The following is a 13,410-nucleotide window of genomic DNA, read 5'->3' on the forward strand; positions in this document are numbered from 1 at the left end:
ACACTGCAAGGCAATGCCTTGATTCTGACCAAATTCAAGGGATTAAACCCCCCTGTACAGCTTCCCTGACAGGCCTCTGGTGAGTATCCGAAAGAGGCTCTGAGCTAGATGCCAACACAGCTATATATTCTAGCCAAAAACTTGAAAACTGGAAAATGAATTTCATGTAGCATGACACTCTAGGGAAGCTGAGTACTTCTGTTTCCAGGCAAAGTCATCTTTTGTGCAACACACAGCACAGAGGATGCTGCAGCTGAAAGCCAGACCACTGCAAAGGGCTGTCACAGGAAAACCATTTACCACGATACACATTATTTTGCAGAATCCTAATGACTGTATTTTAAAATGAAGACATTGAATAATTGCTTACCCATGAGGTATTTTGCTGAGGACATAATACGCTGTATATGAATGCTGATACACCTGCAAAATGAAATTAACAGGAAAAAAAAAAGAGAGAAAGAAAAAGAAGAGATTAGTAATGGTCACCTGTGTTAGCAGGCTCTTTTTCTCTGCAAAAAAATCTAGCATTTATGGCTAGGGATCTCTTAGAAACACCTCACTCTGTAGTAGAAAAGAACAATACATTAATTCACCCAACATGGTTGTGTATTCTTTTCATCCTGCACTTTATGACAGTGTTTGGCAATTCGTATACATCCAGATGCTCTATGTCGTTGCCATGGCTACCAGGTCTTTGATTAAACTGGGGGCACATGCTCTCTGCAACAGCTAAATATAGCAGAGTCATTAACGAGGACACCTTGGTCAGCTGGAGACATTCTCCATCATTATCACCAGGCACAGCAGGGATATAACGCATATTCCTCCGCTTTACTCCTGCATAAATAAAACAAGCACTGACATGGGGTGAACTCAGAGCAGATGGTAACACCTGGGTCAGCCAGCAAATGAAACCTCATTGACTTGGGCCACAAAGCTGACCTGAAGTTTGCTTGACCTGGTAAATTGCCAAGATGCATCTTCGTATCAGTTTGCACCCCTTGTGACTTGGGGAGGAGCTCAGCAGCTTTCATGGGAGGTCATCTCAGAAGGGAGAGACTATTTATTTGCTAAACAAGGCCAGTTATTTAAGGCTTTTTGGACTGATTTTCTTTTAGGGACAAAACCTTCCTGAGCTACAGGAACCTGTGGCTAACAAGGTGGGCAATGCTTAGCAATGCTGGAATCAGGGCACTAGTGTGAGGATTTAGATATGAATTTGTGCTTGATTCTTCCACTCACTTCTTCAATTCTGTCCTATTATTGTAAGCTACTGCATATATATATATATATATATATATATATATATATGATAATCATTCCATTTGACATGTATTTAAAATTTTAAGTCACTTGGTCTCCAGTATCATCATAAAGCATTCTGTCCTAGGGAACGAGGACTAGCTTCATAAATCAAGTTTGTTTATCATAAATCTTCTTTCTAGTACCTCTGTTTTTGTACAAGACTTTTTTTTTTTTTTTGAAAATTCATAGAAACCACAAAATGTCATGGAAATTACTGTAAGCTTCTGTGGTGACAGCACTATCATCACAGGATATGTAGACTTGACTTTATGTAAGTCAGTCTCAAGGACAAGCCTGCATAGCTGTGGTATAACAGCCTTGCATCTTGTTTGGGCTCAGTGGAGAGAGAGAGGAACATGGGATACATCATCTAGTAGATATATTAAAACAAACTTTTCTGCTACAATTCAAATTCAAACATTAGATCTTTACAATATGGCATAACAACCCTTGAAAAGAGCTACACCAGAGTATGGAAGTGAAGGTACCATTTTTTTTTCTTTAAAAAGCAGAGACTGATGTTACTCTGTCCTTGCCATGTACAATTTCTTTATTCCATTGTAAAGACAAACATCAGCAAGTTATGTCCCAAAAATCACACGCTATTTCTAGGCACTCAAATACATAATGTAACTCCTGGCTAGGCCATTCTCTGATGAAGAAGTATATCTGGGAAGGTGTACAAGCCACAAGTAAATCAATAAAAGATGGCATTTATTTTTGTTCTTTATAGGTCTACCTGTTTCAGACGATGCCAAATAAATCACTATTATCTTATATACATCCAATTATACCAAAGATACAAAGCGCACTTTAAGGTTATAACGCTAATATTAGAGATCTGACTGAAGCTCGTGGCCTTTGGCTGTATTCCAGGATTGCTGAAACCTTAAAACTGCTAAAATTAATTAAAGAGAAGGCATTGAAAGAGTGAATTTGTCAATAAAGCAAAAAGGCCACACAGGGCAGTGTGTAAAATATTGGCATGGTGTGTCTGCAAACCATTTTTGCAAAGTCCCAAGCAGTTTTATATGTGCTGGAAGTAAGACTTGTATTAATTGATTTTTTTCTTTATATTTAGTAACACAATAACAAAATTATTAAGCAGCTTTTGTCTTCAAAACATCTTGGTAGTAAGATGTAGAAAATGATATAAATATATAAAATGTGTCAAGATGACAAGCCATGCTGTGTAGTCTGCTACCAGGGGCAGAAGCCAGACTAAAACATCAGTGTGAGCAGAGGGCTTCATGAGAAGACAGAGCAACATGGCAAGCTGCAGAAGGAAAAATTACCAGGGGATGTTTTAAGGACATATGCTGATGTCCCCTCCTCTGTCCCCTCAGCCCTGCTACTGAAGTTGAGAGATGGGCAAGAACAAGTAACAGAGGTTGAGGTAAAACAGTTTCCCTTGGAAAAAGATAATTTAGGAGTGCGGAAAACAAAAGTTGAAGGCATTTCAAAGGGTGGCAGTAGGAGCAGAGTCCCAACAGTTGTCATCTGAAGATCAGAGAGGCCTAAGCAGCCAAGCCTGCTCTTCCTGTGAGATCTCCTTTATTATCTGAACATCACTAGTCAACTCCTTTTGGTCTTTGGCCAGACCTTGTGGAAATGCACTTTAAAGGAGAGATCAGTCTCTTCCCCTTACATCAAGTATTAGGACTCTGAAATATTTCACATTAACTGTGCATCTACCATGTAGTCTTTAAAGGCTTGTAGCTGGCAGAATTCATTTACAGGAGCAATACTTTCTCAAATAAATCCTTAAAATTAATAGGTTTGTTCATGTAAATACTGTAAAGATTTCAGAATCAGATGTTAATTATTATTTTAGTTCTTAAAGATAAGAACCTACGCAACCCAAATTTAATTCTCATTCCTATTTCAAACATGTTTGGAAAACACCCTGCTAGTAAACCCTCTAAACAAACAGAGGTACAAGAGAAACATCACTTAGTGTCTTTTGGAAAACAAAAATGGCTGTATTCCTCTTAGAAATGCAACCCAAATCAAATTATTCTAGAATTTCAGGAAATTAATACATCTGTTTAATATCTCAATAAAAATTTCTGATGGGTTCAAGTTGAATAAGAATATTCATCTTATTTACCAGTTAAAAACCCCAGGGAAATAAAAACAGGATAGAGGAGGATAGGGAGACTAGCATACTTCTGAAATCCAAAGAAGTCTTAGAATTCTTGAAAAGTTAATCCTCATTTTAAGCTCTCTGTTTCTGATGTCTTTATCAATAAAATTCTCCGTACTTCCCCTATCCATTCAAGAGGTGAAGTAAAAGCAGTTGCCTGGGTTTCATATTCTTAGCCTTGATTTTTGTCTGAAACCTGGAGCGCAGCACTCCTCTCAGGAGAGAGGCATATTCAAAAGTAGCAGAGCTTTTGTCAATATTGTCCTGTACTGTAAACATACATTAAAATGGACTTAAAACTGCTGGCTTCCTAGCTGTTATCAAAACACTAGGTATCTAGGTTCTAGGTATTATCAAAATCAGGTCACAAAAACTCCCGTGCCAGCTGTGATCAATGAATGCTGAAAAAGTCAATATCCTGAAATTGCTGTGCCAGAATCGCACTCCCACTGGGCTTTTCATCCCAGGTCAGGGCAAAGATCCTGCCTACTTTTAATCTACATTATCCTCTGCAGCATGTGCATGTTTTGCTGGGAATGAAATCATAAAGGGTGTTAAGAGGCAGATCTATCCATTTTCACTCATGTCTAGGAAAGGCAATTATCTCTTCCCAGCTGAGAAAAGTACGGAACTGATTCTATATGGAAACACTTTTCTGTGAAGCTCCTGACCTTGTTTTATGCTATCAACAAAAGAAACTTGGAACTAACCTCATAATCCTGGGATTACAAATGATCTTGAGCAGATAGCAATAGAGCAGAGTTTCTCCCACTCTAATTTCCATAATAAGGAGGAAATTCAGCTTCCTATGAACTACAGAAACAGACTGGAAGATGCAGTTTCTGTGCCACATTTCCAGTCTACTGGAAAGCACTTCTGACACCTCTAAGGAGACAGGCTCTAGTCCTGTAAGACTAGCTTAAATAGCAAGTATATGTTATTTAAGAAGAAGGGAATGAGTTTGGACCCATTTGCTCATTGTGACTATTCAAATAAATTAAATTGGTGTTTAAACTGAATTAAAGCTCATAGATCTTGTTCATGCCCCAGGCTGCAGCTTTGTCCTGGCAATAAGCATGCTGTTATCTAATGACAGCATGAACAGGGGGAAAAAAAACAAGTTCACCAGAAAAAATCACCAAAAAAAGTCTAGCTAGAGGTTACATTTCCTTCTACTACATGCACATACAATGCGGAACAAAAGATGACCCACAGCCACAGCTACATTGTCACATTCACTTGTGTATTGGTCAGTCACCAAGAGGCAAGCACTGTATTATTTTTACAGGGTAACAGATGTCATTCTTATAATCTTCTAGCAGAGGAAAGAATAACTGTCTCACTAAAAATAGCTCACTGCCATACTTACTTATGATAATCTTTGGAGAATTTAAAGTGGTTTGTTGTACCTATATGGAAGATTTTTTACAGAAGTTAACATCAAAGGTTAACTTTTCAGTTAACAAGTCAGCATCAGTTGCCTTGATTAAAATTCTATATGATCCCATTGGTTGAACAACCTGAAAACTGACACAGAATTTGAACCACTCCAATCTCATACCCTTTTCTTCCCGTTATGTGTTGAACTGTCCTTCGGAGCAGATGGAAAATCCTGTTCTATAACTGAGCACTAACTTTTTGGCAACCCTTTTGCTCAACTTCTAATCTTTCAGTTATATATATGTGTAAAATTTATTTTTTCATATTCAATAATATTACAGTGTTCATTTTTTCTTCATTCACTTATATACTTCTGATTTAAAAGAGTAGTTGTTGTCTCAGCTTGAGGAATTATTCATGGCCAGTTAGATCTCTTCATTTCTTCTTTTAGTATTGACATTGGTTGGCAGTAGTCGCTCTACCCTAACTATTTTAGCAAAGTATTAGCACAATTTTTTTCCTAATATGCATTCCCTAGTAACAAATATAGGATTACAGTCCCTAAAAATAAATAAATAAATAAATAAATAAATAAATAAATAAATAAAAGCCGTTAATATCTATTCCTTTTGTGTCACTGAAATCCAAAACAACAAAATCTATATCAGTATTTTGTACTCTAACCTCAGTGCAGATTGATTGTTTGCAAGAACCAAGCAAATCAATAATGCCATATAATCTTAGGGCTCTTCAAAACTGAGCCTTTTGAATTCATTGCAATTCTGATCTATTTTGTTTTCTTTCTTAAACAGAAAATTCTCTTCTGTCTTTGCAGTGTATTATCCATGTACATGCTTTTCCTTCCCAAGTAACACATCCCTAACTACTGTCTCATGCCGTGTGCCAGTCTGTTCCTACAGTCCTCAAGGAACACTGCATATTTCTCTTTGTGCCTCTGATAAATTAGGAGAACTGTAATGAAATGCTATCACCAAGCATTTCCTGTGCCTTGGTTCAGCTGGCAGCCAAATAACCCACAGCTGTTATCAAAAACAGGACTGGGATCGCGCTTACCCACGGCACAATATCCAGATGACTAACCGCATGTGTAATGTGGTCACAGCCACCGCAAGCGCACACTAAGGGGGCTGTGACACTGCGAGGCATCTGAGGAGCTTATGTAGAGACAGTAGAAATAGTTTTGATAAGGAAAGGTGATTAGAAGAAGGATTTGAGGTCAACCGAAATCCAGGACATTCGGCAACTGGTTTCTATAAGCAACCTGTGTTCTTGGTAAATAGAGAATGAATCTAACAGATACCCCATGATACAAGAGCATATAAAGACAGCTGTCCTTTGTCCCCCACTGGAAAGGTCTCCTTGGAGCAGGAACACTTTCATAGCAAGGTGACATCAGGAACTGATAGCACATTCATGCCACGGAGCTCCTGTAACCCAAACATAAGCTAGCTGCAGTAGGTTCATGTGCTGCACGCAATACCCACAGTTAATATGTAAATCTCTCCTACAAACACAGAGAGGGCTTAGAATCTGATTTTCCAGCTCCCAAACCAGAGGTCTGTGAAGCAGCTGAGCCAAAGAATTAACCCTTCACAAAAGGTGTCACCTCTGGTTTGCAGTGTAAGGTAGTCATAAATAAAGAGTGATGGCAGTAGCCACTACAGTAACGGATGGATGTCCATAAGATAATGCTGCCATTATAATAATAATTCTTTATTAAATGATTTGCTTCCAAAGTGCACTTTTGAGACCCTTCTTCTGCCAAACAGTGCCAAGAGTGGCACTGTTTTAACAGTGGCTCTAGGATTTATGCTTTGGTGACATGGTGGCAGTAAAGTGGACACACTTTTGGTTGCAAATGCAGCTCCAGAATCAACTTAAGCTACAGGTATTAACATACAGCTCGTGTGCCAGATCTCGCCCCTAGGAGAGCGTTAATCCAATCTGCCAACTGCTGCTGCTCTCTAATACAGATCTGCCCTGCCAAGCAATTACAAAAGCCTCTTTTGCTCCCAGGCCACCTGTCCCTCGCAGCGCTGAGCTGGCACCAGCTGAAAGAGTAAGTGCTTGCAGTCACGGACTTGCAGGACTACTGTGCCATTTTTTACCAGTAAATAAATGGCAGCTACAAAACCCTCTGTAACATTGTCACGGCAGCATTTGTGCTTCCTCTGTCCCAGGTTAGTGGGGAGCAGATGGAAGCAAGTTATTAAGAACCACGAGTGAGGCTGATGCGTAATGAACTCATTTTGTGTGTGTTTTCTAAAAAACTTTTATCAATATTTACATTACATGGTGTAAACTCTCACATTCCCCTCTTGCTGCCCAATAGGCTTCACATAAAGCAAGACATGAATTCTCTAAGTACTGCACCTGCCTGTTTTAAAGACCTATTCAGAAACTGGGAAACAAAAATGAAATTATTTAGCACAAGATTAATGCTGTCATTCTAACATGTATATCTAAGGAAAAGAAACAAAAGGGAAAGAAAAAAAAACTGCATTATAGTGAAATGAGTACATAGCTTATGGAAAAGAAACATTTCAGAGGAGATGACAATTATCCCAAATCCAGAAAATGCAGAAAATACTAAAACCTGTGCGAACACTCAAAACATACATCTGTGATTGTCTTATAGCATCTGCAGTCCATTGCTAAGTCAAAATTACTTTAAAGACCTGCTGGATTTCTTCCTTTTTGTTGTCACTTTTTAATTCATTTTAACTAATTGGAACATTTGTTTCTAAAATTCTCAGAAGGCTGATTCTATGCTTTCAAGTGCTGCAAATTTGGGAGGAAACAATGAATTATACATGCTAAAAAGAAAATTAATAACCACTTGAATCAGAATGAAATGAAGGAACGAAACAAAATGAATTGAAACTTTAACTACAGATTCATGTAGAAGCCCTTTAAAGAACAAAAAACCCCAGCTCTTTTGGGTTTAAGCAGAAGTCCATTGAGCTCACTATCAATAACCCTGATATTAATCCAATACCTAGATTGGTAGAGAAGGCTAGCATTAGCATATATATAGTATATATATAGTGATCCGTCCTTGCAGCACTTGCCCAGGCTCTTAGGTCTGCTGCTCGAACACTTTGCCCATTGCCTTCCTTGATGGACATCTTTCCCATTGAAAACATCTTCTCATTCCCTCTTAATGACCATTACACTTCTACTGCTGACTACATCATCCAAAACATGCTTATGGCATGGTTCCTCTGGGCACTCTTTGGTATCTGTTTTAGCCTCAGATTTGCACCCTGGGCTTCACTGATTATAGAGGCAGCACAAGGTAGCCGATCCAGATGTAGTTCGGTTCGTGTCTACATTTTCTTGATTGGCTCTCACCTTTGTTGATTTTGGTGGTACAGGCCAAAGCACATGAGAAATCAGTGCTTAATAACTGAAAAACTCAGTTCTGTGGTATTTGCAATCCAAATGGTGTAGCTTTGTAGTGATTATGTGAGAACTAAGCCATGTAATTGGGCTGAATGCTTAGTCTATCTAATTAATTTATTCACTTTTAAATAATTCACTTTGGTGGCAGAAATTAGCAATTACAGAAGTACAACATATGTTCTTTCTATTAAAATTTATTCTTAACATATAAGGATTGCTTTTTCAGTATAGCAATTGAGAGGGTGAGTAATACAAAGAGGCTAGCGCTGCCACTGAAGTCTTTCATAGTGCTCATAGGCTCAGGGCAAACTTAGAAGGCTCAAAGACAAAATCTAAGACAGGAAACATAAACCTTCAAAAGGCATGAGAGAGTAAAAGTTAAAGAGCACTAAAGTGGATATGAAAGGAGAATAAGAGTATTCAGATATATGCTAGGGACCTTGGTCCAAAAATGCTCTCTCTGGTCAGTGAGAAATTCGTTTTCCAATTCCTTGTGAGATCAGAAGACTTTGAGCTGTATCTTGGGGTATATGTGGATCAAAGTCACTAGAAGTGACATTTCTATTCTCATAAGGTAAAATCACATTCACAAGGTAAAATCAACCGAAATCACAGGCAAGACTTCTAACAACTGGGCATTTTGTGGACCACCCCAGTCTATCTTTATAGAGGTAAGTGTGGGGCAGGAAGAAGTCCAGAGCATCCCCTTTTCCTTGCCTGATGCACATCCCCCTCACCCCAACAGCACTAATAACGTTGCTCCACAGGTACTCATCCATGCTTGAGCCTAAAAGTCTGAGGGCTCATGATTTCAAAGCTTCCACCAAAGCCCATAATTTGTTTCCCTTTCTTGGAAAGTTTATTTTATTTTGTTTTGTTTTATTTTATTTTATTTTATTTTATTTTATTTTATTTTATTTTATTTTATTTTATTTTATTTTAATTTTATTTGTTTCGTTTTGTTTTCTGAGGAGGGAGTGGAAGGGAAAAAAAAAATCATTCTCAAATCTGGATCATTAGCTGCCCAAAGAGGACTGTTAATTATTGCTTTTAAAACAATCACTGGCAAAGACAGAGTTTTGCAGCCTGCAAGAGAGAGAAAAGGAACTTGCTCAGCGTCGAGGCAGAGCTGCACTTTCCCTGGATTTAGGCGCGTGACTCAGCTAGAAAGGATAACATTTAGCTCATAACATTTGCATCTCTGAATATAGAAACTTCTTTGAGGTGCTCTGCGTAGCAAGAGCTGCTTTTCCAGAAGGGGGCACTCAGTATGCTTTTTATTATTTCTGTGACTAAAAATAAATAAATAAGAGTCTGGGGATCAGAGGAATTTGATCCCTCTGCAGGCTGGAACTACTTCCTATACCTCTGCATAGACACCAGAATTAATTTTGTGCTTTTTGCTCTCCAATGCCTTTTAAATCACTCCTGTTTTCACATTTTGAATCCTACCCTTCCCATATTTCTTTCCTTCACACTTTAAAACAAATATCTGTAACTGTCACAATGCAACAGAAAAATGGGATTTTTATATTGTGTCTAAAAGCTTTGGAAATAAAATCATGGTATAACAGAAACACACTTTTAACATAGTCCTGAAGCTCCTGGAATTGCAGGAAAACTAGTTCTTTATTAAGTTCTAAAAGGTTTTCTTCCAATATAGCCATATATATATATATATTTCATTCCTACTAAAGCACAGAAGGTTCCCCTGGGTTTCACTAAACCGCGTTCTCAAACAAGTGCAAGAGAGAAAATTGTGACCATTTTACTGCTGTCTATCTGATTTTGACTATCTACCAGACCTTGTACAATTCCCTTACATAAGTTTCAGTTAAAAACAAATTGCAGGCTATTTTCAAAGATATTTTGTGAATTTTGTTAGGACATTAATCTCCATCAATCTCTCTGATCAATTTAGATTGTCTGTACACCCAGAAAAGGAAATAGAATGAAAAATGATATAATACCCAAGCAAAAAAAAGTGTTATTTTTGTATAATAGTGTTTTGCTATGAGTCTTTCTATTTTCTCTTTTCTGTTTGATGAAAATCTAATTTGCTAAAGAAAATATTTTTCTTTAGGAAGGCTGCTGGTAGCTGATACCAATACATAATATACCTATGTACTCTTGCATGACAGGCTAATTATTTCTGACTCTTGGTATTACTCTAGTCTTTCCTGGAATTGTGGCTTTGCTTCTCACTTTACTGATGTGTATCTCTGCCTGTGAATAAACAGGGGATACAGTTTGTCAGCCTCTACTACAGGAGCAAGACTGTCGAGCTTAGCCTGAAATATTGTTTTGCACTCCGTCATGTAAAGGTGAAAAATTTAATCCTAACTTCATTTATCTCCATTATTCAAAGAGCAGCAAGAGTTATATCCGCTTTTTTTAATATAAAATAGTTAAAGCTTTAATAACATACAGATTAACACATAGCAGCTGGGTTCAGAACAGAACACTGTGTGGTCAAAGCTCACTTGCATTCAGTTAGCATTTTGTTGTATTGAACACCACCACCTAGAATAGAAACTTGGTAAGAAATGGAGATTTGGTGCACTTTTTACTTAAACCACTGCTATATAGGGAGCACTAGAAGAACACATTGGAAAAAAGAGAATGTAGGGACTGAGGATTTTACAAAAACTTGTTGGACAAAATTTTGCCCCCCTGGCCAGGACAGCATATTATATAATGTTTTATGAGTGTGCCTAGCTCAGCATTTCATAAGCACCAACATCCTGCTGAAAGCTTTGCCCAGGGATGGGGAGTGACGTGGTGGAACCCCCGGGGGCTGGGTAGCTTCATCGCTTGCTCCAAGGAGGGCTGCAGGCCCTAACCCCAATATGCCTCCTTGCTGAAGCCAGAGAATTTTCCGAACTTAAGCTAATCACTGTCAAAGCAGAGGGAGTGCTTTTAAGGACAAAGAATCATGCAGGGACAAATTTTCTGTTGGAGTTTTGTAGGAATTTGAAATGAACAATGAGGCTCTTCCAACACAAATAAACAATGGAGATGGATTCTTTCCCCCAAATTTGTCCTGACAATTACTTACATTAAATGTTTTAATTACTCTATACTTTCTCCTTCAAAAGAAGTCATAGTATTAAACCTGCCACTAATTTTTGCTCTACAGTCTTCTGCGGGTGTCCCAAAATTTCTCTTCTAAGCACAACATCTATCAGAAAGCAGACAGTGATCAGAAGTTAAAACTCTGTATGTCCATGTGTCTGACCAGGATATTGCGACTTCTCCCTCAACAGTGATTAATTTGTAATAAAATTTCCCATTTCCTCAGATTTTGTTTGTTACTGAGTTTAGTTTATTTAATCAAAGGTGCCTCCTAAGCTTTGCTGTCCTAGGGAAGCTGCACACATCCCATCTGACGGTGCAGGAAAATAAACAAAACTATAGAAGTGTTTTGCAATCAACCTTCTTGGCTGTCTTTTAAAATCCTCTTTTGTCTACCTTGTTGCCCTATAGCTCACATTGAAAAAGGCAGATTAGGAGTGTTTTTCTCATGGTGATTTTGAGATTAGAATAGATAAACCCTCTTTCACAAAGAGTATTTTAAAGTGGACTAGATTTATAATTGAAAAGAAAAAAAAAAGAAAAAAGAAAAAATACTGTCCTTTTAAAATTAGGTTTCCATAATGATTGCCTCTAAACTTTCTCAAATAATAGCTGCTGCTACAGCTTCGAATCCAAAGTAAACTCTCACCCTGGAAATTAACCTCATTTATGTTCTCAATACTTTCTTGTTAATACAATACCTCTGGACATACGAGCCTTAGTTTTGTTATGTAAATGAAGTCGGAGCACTTCTGTACTCCTTATCTCTATGACTAGAGAGCATAATTTTAAAAAAGGATCTTTATGGGCTGTGGGAATATATGACTCAAAACAGGATCTAAGAATAAAGAAAAATAGAGAGGAAGATACAGAGAAAAAAAGGACTACACTTTCAGCTCTGGTTCCCTATAACTAACTGGTTAAAATCCTACATAGGTATGTAAATATAAATGATGCAATTTTCAGAAGTTTTGAACATTTCTTAGAACTAGTGCTCTATGTCTTATAATCATAAATATCGGGATTATGTGTCCTAAATCAACTACCTAAAGTCAGACAAAAATGACAAGAGTTTTTCTTGAATTATGGCTCTAACGGGTCTCTGTCTCAATTTCCCCTTTTGTAAAATGAAGACCATAGTGAGTTCTCTTTGCAAGATACTCTTTCACCAAGATAATAAATATTATCTGAATAGCATTAGCAATATCTGCTCTATAAGAAGCTACTGAAGATGCTCTTTTCATGAAAAGATGCAAGATTTAACAAGTTATAACAGATTTGATGAGTGGCTAGTCAATAGAGTTCCATTAGTTCACTAAACACTTGACTGCTACTATCCTTCTTTCAGTGAATTAAGAAAAGAGAAAAGATTTTACCTGAACATTAATGCATGCATGCTCCTGGACATAAAGATAGAAAAATACTAAAAAATATAAAACTATTATAAAATTTCCATTCCTAGGGATATTTTTTCAAGTTTCATGTAAGTAATGAAGCCACAATTTTTTATCCTTACAATGTGTAACTCATTCTCATGGGTAAATGAAGTTACGGTGGTTTGAAAATGTCAATAATTAAAAAAATGTTTTTAGAAGATAGCCTTTGATAACAGTCAACATGCCTCTTATATTTTACAGCTCTACAGTGGAGAGGGAATACATGTGGCTTGTGACCGACAATGATTCCATTCTGCATCTGTATTAACAAATGGGAATGAAAATAAAAAGCTTTTCCCTTTAAAATTCTCATTTTGCTAGGAAATTCTACCTGTTTACAGCAAATTCCCTGCTATACCAAAGATTAAAACAAATTGCTAAAAAATAACTTGATTTTATGGGCTAGATATTTTAACTGTGCTCCCTTTATAGAGTGTCATCACCCTGCATTCTTACTGGTCCTGGATACAACACTGGGAGGAAATTAAAAATATGAATTTGAAATATAGTTATTGCCACAGAAAGAAAACAGGTTTATGGAAATCTATTTTTAGTACTGGCAAATCTATTTCAATTAAGCAATAAATATCATAGCTACAATATTAGCAGTGTTACTGATGAGAGCTATGACAGTGCCTA

General features: G+C 37.3%; 1 protein-coding gene across 1 annotated transcript in view; it reads right to left on the minus strand.

Annotated features, from left to right (window-relative positions):
- Nucleotides 1–366: 366 nt before the first annotated feature.
- Nucleotides 367–13,410, minus strand: part of LOC148592297 (A-type potassium channel modulatory protein DPP6-like) — a 127,510-nt gene continuing 114,466 nt past the window's right edge. Inside the window, exon 6 of the mRNA XM_088535248.1 lies at nt 367–423. Within this exon, the coding sequence (XP_088391374.1) occupies nt 367–423 (57 nt within the window). The remainder of the gene's footprint in view (nt 424–13,410) is intronic.

The sequence above is a fragment of the Tinamus guttatus genome, unplaced genomic scaffold, assembly GCF_059628265.1.
Source record: "Tinamus guttatus ecotype Peru unplaced genomic scaffold, ASM5962826v1 Tinamus_guttatus_pri_ptg000621l, whole genome shotgun sequence".
Classification (NCBI taxonomy): domain Eukaryota; kingdom Metazoa; phylum Chordata; class Aves; order Tinamiformes; family Tinamidae; genus Tinamus; species Tinamus guttatus.